At 48.2% G+C, this 15761-nt stretch overlaps 1 protein-coding gene across 3 annotated transcripts in view; it reads right to left on the reverse strand.

Moving 5' to 3' along the window:
• Positions 1-15761, reverse strand: part of SF3B1 (splicing factor 3b subunit 1) — a 165897-nt gene that overhangs the window by 54325 nt on the left and 95811 nt on the right. Inside the window, exon 2 of one of the 3 annotated variants that reach the window (XM_060257392.1) lies at positions 1204-1235. In XM_060257392.1, coding sequence (XP_060113375.1) covers positions 1204-1231 — 28 coding nt within the window. In that variant the 5' untranslated portion in view covers positions 1232-1235. Of the gene's footprint in view, positions 1-1203; positions 1321-15761 lie in introns of those variants that run through there. The other 2 variants (XM_060257391.1, XM_060257394.1) reach the window with 2 other exon arrangements.

The raw sequence follows: 15761 nt of genomic DNA on the forward strand, positions 1-15761 counted from the left end.
GTCAAGCCAGCTGGTGGCTTGGAAAAAAATGCTTTTAAAGTTGCTTTCTTCCCACCTCCACCTCCCATCTATGCCAAGCCTTGAGAAAAATGCATTTAAAGCTGCTTTCTTCCCACCTCTTCTTCCCCCTTCCCATCTCAGCCAAGCCTTAGTAAAATGCATTTAAAGTCGCTTTCTTCCCACCTCTCCCTTCCCATCTAAGCCAAGCCTTGGAAAAATGCATTTAAACTTGCTTTCTTTCCACCTCTCTCTTCCCATCTAAGTCAAATCTTGGGGAAATGTATTTAGAGTTGCTTTCTTCCCACCTCTCCCTCCCTCCTCCCATTCATTTTCCTTCCTGCCTTGCAGCTCTCAGGAAACGAAAGGTCCCCTGTGCAAGCACCAGTCGCTTCTGACTCTGGGGTGACGTTGCTTTCACAATGTTTTCAAGGCAGACTTTTTACGGGGTGGTTTGCTATTGCCTTCCCCAGTCATCTACGCTTCCCCCCCTGCAAGCCGGGGACTCCTTTGACCCACCTCGGAAAGAGGGAAGACGGAGCCAACCTCGAGCTGGCTACCTGAAAACCCAGCTTCCGCCGGGGATTGAACTCAGGTCGTGAGCAGAGCTTAGGAATGCAGCTTTAGCACTCTGCGCCACGGGGCTCTTTGAGAAAGAATAAGCAACCAGAAACACCAGATATTCAATGAAAGGAAAGGTCCCCTGTGCAAGCATCAATCGTTTCCGGCTCTGGGGTGACAACGTTTTCAAGGCAGACTTTTTACGGGGTAGTTTGCCATTGCCTCCCCCAGTCATCTACGCTTTCCCCCCAGCAAGCTCAGACTTCGGAAGGAGGGCAGGCGGAGACAACCTCGAGCCGGCTACCTGAAAAGCCAGCTTCCGCCGAGGATCAAACCCGGGTCGTGAGCAGCGCTTAGCCCTCCGCGCCAGGGGCTCCCCGGCACCATTCCCACCCCCGCCCCCTGTCTCCCCGAGGAGAGCGTGGCCCGCCCCTCCGGGGTCTCCTGGGGGGCCCAGCACCGAGGGGCGGCTGACGCAGCAGCAGCGCCGCCGCCATTACGCGCGGTTGGGCCGGGCCGGGCCTGCCCCGCCGAGGCCTAGTCCGCCGCCCGCCCAGTTTCGCTTCGCGGCTCCCCTATTCGCCTCACGGGGTCGGATGAGGAGAAGGGGTCGCGGGGAAGGCCGCCGCGGCCGAGGCGCCTCACCTTCGTGGGTCTTGGCGATCTTCGCCATTTTGTGGAGCTTCAGCCGACACAGCCCCGCGCGCGGTGGGAGGGGGAGGCGAGCGCGCCACAACTTCCGGTCTGGCGGCGGAAGAAGAGGGAGGGGGGGGAAAAGGAGGGAAGGCGCGGCGCTCTGCGCAGGCGCCGGGTCTGAGAGCGGAAGCCGCGGGGACAGAAGGCGAGGCTGCACTTCCGGCGGGCGGGCCGCTCTAGGCCTCTGGCTGTCAGGGCGCTTCCAGGGGTGGGCGACGGTAGATCTCCAGATGGGCTTTTTTTTGCTTACAACTCCCATCAGCCCCAGCCATTGAACATGCTGGCTGGGGCTGATGGGAGTTGTAGGCAAAAAAAACATCTGGAGAGCTACCGTTGGCCACCCCGCCGTAAGCCGTATTGATTCCACGCTTTGAAGACTGGATAGGCATGGTTTGTTTGATTGGCTTTATTTATAGGCAGTCTTTGTCTTAGAGAGGGGTGCCAATCTCCAGGTGGGGCCTGGGGAGCCCCTGGAATGACAGCTCATCTCCAGGCTGCAGAAATGGACATGGAATTAGGGCTGTCATTGCCCAGGTGGGTAATATCAAACAAACTCTCCGTGCTAACAAGTTGTTATATCTGTTAAACAGTACACAATTCTTTACAAAGCAGTAGACAAGTGGCACCTTTAAGGCCAACTAAGCTTTATTCAGAGTGGAAGCTTCTGTATGCTCTTAAGCAGACTTCATCAGTCAAAATGGGAATGGCAAGCATATACTGTAAGTGGGCAGTGAGTTGGTATGTAGAATCAAGGGACCGTTTTTAGCAGATTAAAAGAATCGCAAATAGGGATCTGTGTTTGTTAGTATTAGGACAAAACAAGGCTGAAACAACACTGGAGGGTGATAAAAAGCAGACTGCTGTTGTAGGTACAAAGTGCCATAAATCTAGGTAACATTCTGGCTTTGTTAGTTTAAATAGAGGGCATGATTTCTCAAGAGGTTATAACATCCATTATAGCTTGCCATTAGCAAAAAAGGAAGACATTAAAATACATGTTTTTTTAATCACCCTCCAGTGTTGTTTCAGCCCTGCTTTGTTCTGACACTAACAAACACAGATTCCTTTTGGTGATTCTTTTAATCTGCTAAAAACATTCCCATGATTCTACACTGCCCACTTATATTCAGAATTGCTGCTTGCCATTCCCATTTTGTCTGATGAAGCCTGCTTACAGCATACAAAAGCTCACATTCTGAATAAAACTTAGCTGGTCTTAAAGGTGCCACTTGTCTACTGCTTTGTTCTATTGCTTCGGACCAACACAGCTGCCTGCTGGGATCTATCTACAATTCTTTACAGTTTTATAAATACTTCAGTATTTTACACAACAGCTTTTTGTTAACACCAGTGTAACAGACACTGAACAATGGTACAAACAATATACCAAAAGAGCTGTGATGATGCTCTATGAGCATATGACTCCAATATGGTTGCAGTGCTTGCAAATTTTCTCAGTCCATTTTTTGTGTACTGCTTAATAGATATAATAACTTGTTAGCACAGAGAGTTTGTTGGCTGTTATGAATTTCTTACTCCTGTGATTCCAGTATTTGTTATGGTTGTTTAATCCCCAGTTGGAGGCAGGGGATCCCCCAGTTTGGAGGCCCTCCCCCCACTTCAGGGTCATCAGAAAGCAGGGGAGAGAAATGTCTACTGGGCACTCCCATTATTCCCTATGGAGACCGATTCCCATAGGGGATAATGGAGAATTGATCTGCGGGTATCTGGGACTCTGGGGTGGACTGTTTTTGAGGTAGAGGCATCAAATTTTCAGCATGGCATCCAGGGCCTCTCCTCAAAACATTCCCCAAGTTTCAAAAAGATCTGACCAGGGGGTCCAATTCTATGAGTCCCCAAAGAAGGTGCCCCTATCCTTCATTATTTCCAATGGAGGGAAGGCATTGAAATGGGATGGTCAGAACTCTCTTTAGAGTTCAGATGCTTGTCCCAACCTTGCTCCTGGCTCCACCCCCAAAGTTCCCAGATATTTCTTGAATTGGACTTGGCAACCATACTCAGAGCTAAGCAGGGTCGATCCTGGTTAGTGTTTGGGTGGGAGACTCCTGAGGAAGTCTAACATGGAGGCAGCCTATGGTAAAACACCCCTGAATGTATCTTGCCTTGGAAATCCTAAAACAGGGTTCCCATACATTCGCAGCGACTTGATAGCAAAAGGAGTGAGAGAGAAAATGGATGTTCAAAAACGCATGTTCCAGTTGCTCTGTTCATACTTGAGAATTATTTCAGGGGGGAGTTTCATTGGCCCCATCCCTAAGAGTTTTGGTTTATAATGTGGAAAAGCAAACTATAACATGAGAGAAGGAAAGGACAGATCCCCTGTGCAAGCACCAGTCGTTTCCGACTCGGGGGTAACTACGTTTTCACGGCAGACTTTTTATGGAGTGGTTTGCCATTGCCTTCCCCAGTCAGCTAAGCTTTCCCCCCAGCAAGCTGGGTACTCATTTGACCGACCTCGGAAGGATGGAAGGCTGAGTCAACCTTGGGACGGCTACCTGAACCAGCTTTCGTTGGGATTGAACTCAGGTCGTGAGCAGAGAGTTCAGATCACAGTACTGCAGTACTGCTGCTTCACCATTCTGAGAGAGTGGTAAATTTACACACACAAGAGAGCCTTTGCTTTAATCCTTGGCTTATTTTCATAATTTGTAAGAGCGATAACTATTTGTGAAATGTTTGTTTTCAGAGAGGTTTATGCAGTTGAACGGCTGATCGACACGTAACGAGGATGGCACCCAACCCACTTCAGAAGTGGGAAACGCACAGTAAGAGGTACTGTAGGGGCTGGGTAGAAGAAACTGGTTTTAAAAGACTGGATTCGAATTCTGCCAGGCGATGACACAAAAGCAAAAACTGGGAGAGAAGTCACTCCAGATGCATAGATATGTAAACAACAACAGTTGTAGTGACTAAATTACTATGTATTACTTAACAATCAAGGAAAAATACAAATGAATCATGAGTATATTATCATTCAGGAGTCCCGAAGTGCAGATTGTCGACTTTAAAAATTAGTCCTGCTTCGATTAGGCCTCTTCAAACATAGGGTGCTCCTTAAAACTTTAAATAAGTGTTATCATCAACTTGACTCGTGCTTTGCTCTACTGCTTCAGACCAACACGGCTACCCATCTAGATCTATATACTTGCTATATGAGAGCTATGGCAGGCTCTCAGGTTGCCATTTTAACTTTTAACTCTTCAAAACCAACGTCACTAAAATCAAAGTAAATTTCAAATAAGCATTATACAGCGCCAGGTACCAGATTTTAACTTTTTGTGTATGTGAAATCTACTGGCAGCAATTTGGGACTGCAAATCTCAAACGCAGTAGCTTCATCTAGAATGATTCTAAAGCAGGAAGTCCATTTGAAGTAGTAGGGTTGCCAAGTGCAATTCAAGAAATATCTGGAGACTTTGGGGGTGGAGCCAGGAGCAAGGTTGTGACAAGCATAATTGGACTCCAAAGGGAGTTCTGGCCATCATATTTAAAGGGACTGCACACATTATAAACGCCTTCTTTGGAAATAATGAAGTATAGGGGCACCTTCTTTTGGGGCATATGCAGGGGTGACCAACAGTAGATCTCCAGATGTTTTTTGCCTACAACTCCCATCAGCCCCAGCCAGCATGGCCTTGCTGGCTGGGGCTGATGAGAGTTGTAGGCAAAAAAACATCTGGAAAGCTACCATTGGCCACCCCTGGCATATAGAATTGGACTCCTGGTCCAATCCTTTTGAAATTTGGGGGGCTGTTTTGAAGAGAGGCATTTGATGCTATGCTGAGAATTTGGTGCCTCTAACTCAAAAAACAGCCCCTCCCCCCCGGATACCTGCGGATCAATTATCCATTATTCCCTATGGGAATCAGTCTCCATAAGGAATAATGGAGTGCCCAGCAGACATTTCCCTCTCCCCCTCCCCACTTTCTGATGACCCTGAAGTGGGGGGAGGGCCTCCAAACCGGGGGATCCCCTGCCCCCACCTGGGGACTGGCAATCCTATGATGAACTGATTTTGCAATTGAAGAATTACATTCTAAACTTCTCACATTTGGTTCAGAGTTACACCGCAAACATGGGAAGACGTGCATTCATAAGCTACTGAGTCAGACCTGGGAATTGTGCTAGCCCTTCGTGTGCCTTATGCAATGCATGCCATACCCAGCAATTACATGGGAATACACCTAATTTAACTGCAAATATGAGAAAAGAGGAGCTTTATATGCCTCAGGGAAATATTTTCTTCAGTTAATGGACTGCAGTTTTGCATGCTAAGCCTAACAATTCCCCTTCTATATATGTATCTTTTTTTCTGTTAGTTGCAGCCAAATCCTAAGCATATGGAACTTGTTTTGGGGTAGGTATGCTTAAGACTCTAGCCATAGCCTGACAATCTGTTTCCAGTTCATGTTATATTATGAAAAATCAGTTACTAGCAATTCGTTATTCAGCTTTAACAGAAGTATATTAAAACAAATTTAAACAGTTTCAAAGAGAAGAGAAACGTTTCACTTCTCTGTCCTTATATATTCGGTGCCAATACCCAGCTGTTGTTATCGATTATTTGTGATAAGACATGTACAGTGGGGTGGACCCAGCCATCCCACGCAGCGATGCTTGAAACTTTTCACCTGACTAAGAAGCTTTTCTGCAGCTTGGGGCTCTTCTGTGGGGAGAAATGAAAAAGAAGAAAAGCCGTTGCCACCGCCACCTGCTCGTTCAGGTAGCCAGCTCAAGGCTGACTCAGCCTTCCATCCTTCCGAGGTCGGTCAAAGGAGTCCCCAGCTTGCTGGGGGGGGGGGGGGAGTGTAGATGACTGGGAAGGCAAGGGCAAACCACCCTGTAAAAAGTCTGCCATGAAAACGTCATGATGTGACGTCAACCCAAAGTTGGAAATGACTGGTGCTTACACAGGGGACTACCTTTGGCTTTTTTCCCCCACTATATGTCAGGGGTGGCCAAGGGTAGCTCTCCAGATGTTTTTTGCCTACAACTCCCATCAGCCCCAGCCAGCATGGCCAATGGCTGGGGCTGATGGGAGTTGTAGGCAAAAAAACATCTGGAGAGCTACCGTTGGCCACCCCTGACATATGTTATAGATACAAAACGTTTATATAATATTTGGGGACTCATTGTGCTCCTATATTTCAACTGTTGTGTTTCTCAGTCTCAATTGATGCTGAAACCTCATTTTGCACTGATTTCCCCCAGGGGAGCTGATCCCTTCCAGTTGTGAAAGCTGGACATCTCCAGGCCCCACCTGGAGGTTGGTAACTATAAGAACAGTAGATACAGGATGGGGGGGATCAGAAAGGCAAATAGTACAGTTGCACAAAGCTCGTTCACAGGGTCATCTTTTTTAAAAATCCTCAGATACATTACCTCCAAAGATGTCCTAATAATCATAACCTTTTGTCGCTTCCTTTTTATTAGATTCCCGGGAGGGGGGGGTCACTGTGTTGGCCAGAAGCAACGGAATGACGTTCAAATCCAGTGCCTCCTTTAAGACCACCAGCACGCATGCAAAAGCTTATACCCCAAATTAAACGTTATTGTTCTTAAAGGTGCCCCTGGACTCAAATTTTGTTCTGTTCCCTATTAGCGACAATATAAAATTATCTGTTGAACAAAGAAACCATGTTTTGGGATGGTGTTATGTCTGTTTAATAATGCCTCCGAGTCAAATTCCAAAATCTGTTTATTAAGGTCCCAGACAAAGAGCAGTCAAAACATATTCCTACAGCTGCATCCACTCCCTACATCCAACTTCTATGCACTTCCTCCCCTAACAACAGTTCTCTTAAAGAAACACACAACTACGTCACAGATGACTGGCCCTGTTACCAGCAGATTTTATTTCTGTGCACGAAGCCTCTGATCCTTAGGACATTTTTTAATTAGGCTCTCTCGCACTCTGGTCTTTTAACTTGTGCTTTATCAGGTACATCGGGGGAAACTGTCCCTTCCACAGCTGTGTTGCTGTTGCTTAAGGGCACTGTGAGAAGGGCGAGAGGAAATAACTCCAGCTCGACAAAAGCGTTATCACCCACTTCATCTGTGCATTTGGCAACTTCTACCCAGAACTGTTGCATCCAGCTGCCTTCTGGATTTGTCCTAGAAACTGTATCCAGTTTCCTCCACTGCTCTACCCCTTTCAGATGATCTCTAGTTAAGGCCAAAAAAGACAAGAGTTCGGAATGCAGAGTTTAGAGGGTTTAGAATGTTATTAGTTTAACCCAGGCTTGAGCCCCGTGGCGCAGAGTGTTAAAGCTGCAGTACTGCATTCCTAAGCTCTGCTCACGACTTGAGTTCAATCCCCAGCGTAGCTGAGTTTTCAGGTAGCTGGCTTGAGGTTGACTCAGCTTTCCATCCTTCCGAGGTGGGTAAAATTAGGACCCAGCTTGCTGGGGGAAAAGTGTAAATGACTGGGGAAGGCAATGGCAAACCACCCCGTAAAAAAAAGTCTGCCGTGAAAACATCGTGAAAGCAACATCACCCCGGAGTCAGAAACGACTGGTGCTTGCAAGGGGGACCTTTCCTTTCCTGAGGAGCAATAGAGCAATTAACAGACTCTTAATTTATGGCCTTGTGACACTCTCGCCATTGTTCTCCAATTCTGACATGTTTGCTGCCTGTTTGTCGTCCCATGCAAACACTATCCAGATCAAACTTGGTGTTCTTTCAATTTGTTAATTTCAAAATCTCTCGCCAGCCCAAGCAGGCCTCGCTCGACCAGGGGCTCTCCTTTCTTGCACCGGGTTGCTTTTGGCTGGTGGGTGGGCAGCATATGCTAATGTTATGCTAATTAGCTTCACCACTTCTTTTTCTGCAAAAGGACCCCTGGTTGCAAGTGGGCTTTGCCGTTCTTGCACAGTAAAAATCCGGTTGCGAAGCGTGTCATTTTAGTGTGTGTGAAGGCATCCATTGATAGCAGTATACAGCTCATCATACCTTTCCTGGCAGAATGTGCTTCTGGAAAACCAGAGAGGTCTGAGAAATTGTGCTCTCTAGGTTCAGTGAAGGAACATCAGTGGCTCTTGATAGACATAGATGGAGGGAATAACGGATGTACTTGACACAAAACCCGCAAGAACCAAGTTCTTAAAGCTTTTTCAGAAGCAAATTCTTATGGCCACATACGCTTGCGCTGAGGCAATCAGCAGTAATCTCGATGCATTTCTTTACACTCAGTTTATTTTCATTTAGGGACAATAAGAGGACGTTGGTGATTAAAATCAGAGTCCCTGGCAGCCGACATAATTATCCTGGCAAAGGAGGACTGTTGCTGGAATAGGTCACCATTGAACAGAGCTGCTTTTGTGAGGATATATCTGACCTTTCAATGAGAATCAATAAGTAGCATCCATTGCCAATGTCTCTAAGGACCTCCTTGCATACCATTGGGACTATGACATCTCTAATAAGCGTAGAGCTCTTTGTTCTGTGAAGGCTAATGTCCTTTTCTGCTATTCCACCCACGGAATATCCAAGGTGATCAAGAGTAAAAAATGCTCTTACGGCAAGCTTTGTGCGCTGCAGTTTCAGTGCACACATGTTGTCCGCTTCTGTATGCCTGCATTTGTCAAACAAGCCTTGTTCCACTTCAAAGACACCTGTTTACTGCCTTGCAAAGAATTCTGCACCTCAAACTCGGTGGGAACACGTGCGGCCTAGGCTGCGGGAACTGCACTGGCTGCCAATTGTCTACCGAGTTCATTACAAGGTGCTGGTTATCACCTTTAAATGGCCGAGGACCTGCCTACCTTAGGGACCGCCTCTCTCCATATGTTCCCCAGAGAGCACTGCGTTCCAGTTCACAAAATCTTTTGGAAATCCCTGGGCCCAAGGAGGCCAAATTAAAAACAACCAGGGAGCAGGCCTTCTCTGTAAAGGCACCCCAATGGTGGAATCAGCTACCAGAAGAGGTGCGGGCCCTATGGGATCTTAATCAGTTCCGTAGGGCTTGCAAAACCGCCCTCTTCCAACTAGCCTTTTAAGATGAACCTGGAATCATCATCAAGCCATCTTGTATATACTGCGACTGTAGCACCTTTATACTATTTTTAGATTAATGATTTTAATGTTAACTTATATATTGTATAATTTATATTGCTCTGTTTATTGACTGTATTATTTTGTTTTATTGTTATACCATGATATTTTATTTCATGCCTTGTAAGCCGCCCTGAGCCTGCTTCGGCAGGGAGGGTGGGGTATAAATAAAAACTTCTTCTTATTATTATTAAACTCAAATGGATGTTTTCCCACATTGGATGCAGGCAGCGAAAGCAAAGCAAAATATTTCTTGGCCTTGCTGGGAGCAACGAGATGCCCGCGATGAGCTCTGATTTCACAGATGAAGTATCTGCCTGCTGCTTTTGTGTCATCGATATGTAAACAACAACAGTTGTAGTGACTCAATTACTTTGTATTACTTAACAATCAATGAAGAATACAAATGAATCATGCCTATATTATCACTCAGGAGTCCCGATGTGCAGGTCGTCGACTTTAAAAAGTCCTGCTTCGATTAGGTCTTTTCAAGCATAGGGTGCTCCGTAAAAAAATTAAATACAGGCACTCATTTTACTGACCTCGGAAGGATGGAAGGCTGTCAGCCTCGAGCCAACTACCTGAAAACCCAGCTTCCACCAGGGATCGAACTCAGGTCGTGAACAGAGCTTAGGACTGCAGTCCTGCAGCTTTAACACTCGGCGCCACGGGGCTCTTCCATATTGAGAGGGGTGCAGAATTGTTTTCTGTTGCCCCAGAAGGTAGGACCAGAACCAATGGGTTGAAATGAAATCAGAAGTGTTTCCAGTTCAACATTAGGAAGAATTTCCTGACAGCTAGAGCATTTCCTCAGTGGAACAGGCTTCCTCGCGAGGTGGTGGGCTCTCCTTCCTTGGAAGTTTTAAACAAAGTCTAGATAGGCCATCCGACAGCAATGCTGATCCTGTGAATTTAAGGAGAGGTATTTGTAAATTTCCTGCATTGTGCAGGGGGTTGGATTAGATGACACTGGGGGTTCCTTCCAACTCTATGATTCTATAATTGTACTATAGTTATCAAAGTTTTTGGTGTGTATATTATTTTTGCATGAAACGTCTATATTCTCCAGATACATTCCTAATAAAGAAATGAGCTGCATTTCCTTTAGAAATATGCAGGATTGGGTCCAAAGGCCTGTTAACTGGCAATAAACAGCTCCGAAGTGAAGTTGCATTTGACGTTGTCTGTGCTTACATAAGTGTGCCAGGCCGTGTAATAAGAATCCAATTAGCGTAGCGCCCAGTTTAGCCACTCAATTCCAAAGATAGAGCAGACGTATCTTAGTCTTAAAGTGGAAATTTTCCTTAGCATTATGAGGTGGCACTTCAAGTATGGTAAATAGTTTTTCCTTTGCGTAGGACTAGTTCTGAGTTCTTGAGGGGTCAGGATTTCACCTTGAATGAAGTTTAAAGGAAACTTTGGGATTATACAAGGATTTGTCTAGATTGCACAGCAGAGTTTTCTCTGCTGCTGCTTATTGGAGGAGTTTGGTGTAATTAAACTTTGGATTTAGATCCTTCTCCTTCCCAAGGTGCTCAGAGAGGGCCATTTACAAAATTCTGTTAATGTAGTTTATTCCTGTGTTGGTTCCATAATTTTTCCATCCCTTGAGGTGTCATAGTGGCATTGGCTCAAGGAAATCATTGGCCAAAGTTGAAATGAATTTTTAAAAGTTCTGAGCTATAACTTAGATTTTTTTGTGTGTGTGGGGGGGATTTGTTGCCCCGTGGTGCAGAGTGTTAAAGCTGCAGTACTGCAGTCCTAAGCTCTGCTCACAACCTGAGTTTGATCCCTGGCAGAAGCTGGGTTTTTCAGGTAGCTGGCTCAAGGTTGGCTCATCCTTCCATCCTTCCGAGGTCGGTCAAATTAGTACCCAGCTTGCTGGGGGGAAAATGTAGATGACCGGGGAAGGCAATGGCAAACCACCCCGTAAAAAGTCTGCCACGAAAATGTTGTGAAAGCGACGTCACCCCAGAGTCGGAAACAACTGGTGCTTGCACAGGGGACCTTTCCTTTCCTTTATTGTTATTACTGTAAATTGTTATTTATAGCCTTCCTTCCTTGCTGAGCCTCAAGGCAGTGAATGACAGTGTGCTTCTTTATAGATATGCATTCAAGGTAGATTCAGGGGAGTGGCTGTGTTGGTCTAAAGCAGCAGAACAAAGTTTGTGTCCAGTGGCACCTTGAAGACCAACAAAGTTTAATCATAAGTATAAGCTTTAACGCACCTGCACACTTCTTCAGATACAGTGAAACAGACTTCCACAACCATTACATATAGATGGGGGGGTTAGTTACCAGAAAGGGCTAGTAGAGTCAAGATGCATATGTAACTCGGTGATTAGTATAGCTAAGATTGGATTAAAGCAGGTAAGTATAAAGTCTGTCTTGTGTTTAGGGTTAGTGTCAGGCCTATAGCTACGGGGAGGGGGGGCAGGTCACTCCACCCAAACCGCCCTTCCACCTGTATGGCCCCTCCTTTCCCCGCCACTCTCCCCACTCCACTCTCGCTGCCACACACTGGCCACCATCACTCTCCCTGTGCTTTTGTTGCCCCATTCTTGGCAGCCTTGTTCTCCCTGCCCCGTTCTTGGCACCCTCACGCTCCCTGCCCCGTTCTTGGCACCCTCGCTCTCGCCGCACTCTTGCTGCCCTGTTCTTGCCACCCTGGCTCTCGCCACACTCTTGCTGCCCCGTTCTTGCCGCCCTTGCTCTCCCTGCGCTCTTGCTGCCCCATTCTTGGCACCCTCGCTCTCCCTGCCCCGTTCTTGGCACCCTCGCTCTTCCTGCCCCATTCTTGGCACCCTCACTTTCGCCGCACTCTTGCTGCCCCATTCTTGCCACCCTCGCTTTCGCCACACTCTTGCTGCCCCATTCTTGCAGCCCTCACTCTCCCTGCGCTCCTGCTACCCTGTTCTTGGCACCCTTGCTCTCCCTGCCCCGTTCTTGGCACCCTCGCTCTCCCTGCCCCGTTCTTGCCACCCTCGCTCTCGCCACACTCTTGCTTCCCCGTTCTTGCCACCCTTGCTCTCACTGCGCTCTTGCTGCCCCGTTCTTGGCACCCTCGCTCTCCCCGCGCTCTTGATGCCCTTTTCTTGCCACCCTCACTCTCCCCATGCTCTTGCTGCCCCGTTTTTGGCACCCTCCCTCTCCCCACGCTCTTGCTGCCCTGTTCTTGCCACCCTCACTCTCCCCGTGCTCTTGCTGCCCTGTTCTTGCTGCCCTCGCTCTCCCTGCCCTGTTCTTGGCACCCTCGCTCTCCCCACGCTCTTGCTGCCTTTCTTGCCACCCTCACTGTCCCTGTGCTCTTGCTGCCCTGTTCTTGCCGCCCTCGCTCTCCCTGCCCTGTTCTTGGCACCCTCGCTCTCCCTGCCCCATTCTTGCCACTCTCACTCTCCCCGTGCTCTTGCTGCCCCGTTCTTGGCACCCTCGCTCTCCCCGTGCTCTTGCTGCTCCCACTCTCACTGCCATTGCTGCTTTAGCTGCCTCTGTTCTCCCTGCCACCACCACCACGCTCCTTTTTTATTTTTTAAAGTGTCTGAGACGCCATTTTGGGCCCCTGCATCTCAAATTTTATCCCTGAGGCCCCCCACTGAAAATTTTCTGGCTACAAGCCTGGTTGGCGTATTTTGAAAAGCAAAAAAGGGGAAATGCTTCCCAACTGACTACTTCAAACGAATGATCACTATGACAAGTCTCATTTTAAACACTCCTCCTATTTAAGCTGTGATCATTGCCACTACCTAGGAATTTTCCTAATCTTTACCAGATGTCCTCTTTTTAGAGGATATGTCTTCTCTTTTTTTGGTGTCTGGACGCAGGGGGCCCCCAGATCCCACCCTATAATTCCCGCAGGAATTTTTTCCGCTCCCTTTCTGGGTTTTTAACGATTTGTCTCTTTTACCCACCCCTCCCCCCAAAACTGGGTTTTAGATAAGACAGGGAAATTTCAAGTTGCGGTTGCAAGAGCAAGCTGCTGCCTTGGGTGGTTTTACCACCATCAGCGGAACAGAGGCCTAGTAGGCCGGCAAAAGAACATAACAGAAGCCATGTTGGATCAAGCCAGTGGCCCATCCAGTCCAACACTCTTGTGTCACACAGTGGCCAATATATGTGTGTGTGTGTATATACACACACACATATATATACAGACATATACACATACACATATATATACTGTGGCTAATAGCCACTGATGGACCTCTGCTCCATATTTTAATCCAGTCCCCTCTTAAAGCTGGCTATGCTTGTAGCCGCCACCACCTTTGGGTGAAGGACTTTTATCTGTTTTAACCTGACTGCTCAGCAATTTCATCGAATGCCCACAAGTTCTTGTATTGTGAGAAAGGGAGAAAAATACTTCTTTCTCTACCTTCTCCATCCCATGCATAATCTTGTAAATCTCTATTATGTCACCCCGCAGTCGACGTTTCTCCAAGCTAAAGAGCCCCAAGCGTTTTAACCTTTCTTCATAGGGAAAGTGTTCTAACCCTTTAATTTCTGGACTTTTTCCAATGCTATAATATCCTTTTTGAGGTGTGGTGACTAGGCTTCCCAACCCTCCCGCCCTGGCGGGGGACCCCAGGATTTCCACTCTCTTCCCCCGCTCCCCAAAAAAACAGAAGCGGGGGGAGGGGGAAATGGTGCCGGGGAGCATGGTGAGCCGCCCCATCCAGGAGCGGGTGAGGCTGCCGCACCGCTGCCGCCCCCCCCCCGCCACTGCTCCTCCGAGATGGGCTCAGCCTGAGCTCATCTCGGAGGATCAGCCACGGCGAACAGAGAAGCGGCAGCTGCGCAGCGGCGTCGCCCGCTCCGAGACGGGGCAGCTTGCCACGCTCCCCGGCGCTGTTTCCCCCCCTCCCCCCTGGCTCCACCCCCAAAGTCCCCAGATATTTCTGGGATTGGACGTGGCAACCCTAGCGGTGACCAGAATTGTACACAGTATTCCAAATGAGACCGCACCATTGATTTATATAGGGGCATTATGATACTGGCTGATTTGTTTTCAGTTCCCTTCCTAATAATTCCCAGCATGGCGTTGGCCTTTTTTATTGCAATTGCGCACTGTCTAGACATTTTCAGTGAGTTATCTACCACGACCTTTGTGTGGCCAGAGGAACTGCCTGCCACAGGGAAACAATTACTTTCCTGGACACTAGAGCCCCATGGTGCAGTGTTAAAGCTGCAGTACTGCAGTCCTAAACTCTGCTCACGACCCGAATTCGATCCCAGTGAAAGCTGGTTCAGGTAGCTGGTTCCAGGTTGACTCAGCCTTCCATCCTTCCGAGGTCTGTCAAAGGAGTCCCCAGCTTGCTGGGGGGAAAGTGTAGATGACTGGGGAAGGCAATGGCAAACCATCCCATAAAAAGGTCTGCCGTGAAAATGTTGTGAAAGCAACGTCACCCCAGAGTCGGAAATGACTGGTGCTTGCACAGGGGACCTTTCCTTTCCTTTGGGGCCTCTCTCAGTATAACAACATCAGTATTAAAAATCCTTAATATTTTAAATTTCTTTAAAATCAATTTAATATTCTTGAAATATTTTAATAATTTAATATTTTAAAAACAAAGCGTTTAAAGTTAATATTAAAAATTCTTTTAAAGATAACTTTAATTGCTTCGACCCCCCCCCCCCCCCGGCTCTACTTTAGGCAAAATCTGATAGATTTTCATGGTCCCTAAAAATTAACTATTTTCTGACGTGAGGGGGGGAAATGAAAACCCTGTCTTCGACCCTAAAAGGTATTGGGGTTTTTTCCTCTCCTAACTGTAAAAGAAATGAAAACATTCTTGCGGGCCCTGACGGCAGCTCAGGCAGCAGGCCCAGACCGGGGCGTTTCCTGACAGGCCGAGGCCGGGGCCTGTGAGGCGAGCGGCCCCCCTCAGCCGCACACTTCTTTTCACGCTGCCGGATTTGGGACGCGGACGAGCCCCTGGAAGCGGCGTTAGAGGAAATAAGGCTTTTTACAATGTCCGTTAATGCCGCCGTGAGGGAGAGAAAACCCGCCAACGGCCTTCTGTCTTTATGGGCAGGGGCAACTGCGACATTTTCCCCCTCCCTCACGGCTCTTTTAAAGCAGAGGGAGTAAATGACGTGCCTTGGGGCCAATCGGGCGCTCGGATGCTGCTACGCAACCCCCCCCCCTCCCTGCCCCCCGCCCGGCGGCGGGTCTTGTGACTACGCGCGGGCCCGAGGCCGGGGAAAGCGCGTGACCCGCGAGAGCTGAGGTAAAAAAAGTGAGCGTCACGTGCCGGAGGGAGGCGGGAGGGCGAGGAGAGAAAGGGGTGTGTGGACGGAGGGCGGGCTCGGGTGGTGACGTCAGAGCCGAGCGGGGCGTCGATGGGCTGAGCCGCGGCGGCGCCGGACGGCGATTGGGTGAGGCTGGGGAGGGGGCGGGGCCAGGGATCAGCGAGCGCGTCAGGGCGGGCGGCTGA

This window comes from Heteronotia binoei, chromosome 16 (genome assembly GCF_032191835.1).
Source record: "Heteronotia binoei isolate CCM8104 ecotype False Entrance Well chromosome 16, APGP_CSIRO_Hbin_v1, whole genome shotgun sequence".
NCBI lineage: Eukaryota > Metazoa > Chordata > Lepidosauria > Squamata > Gekkonidae > Heteronotia > Heteronotia binoei.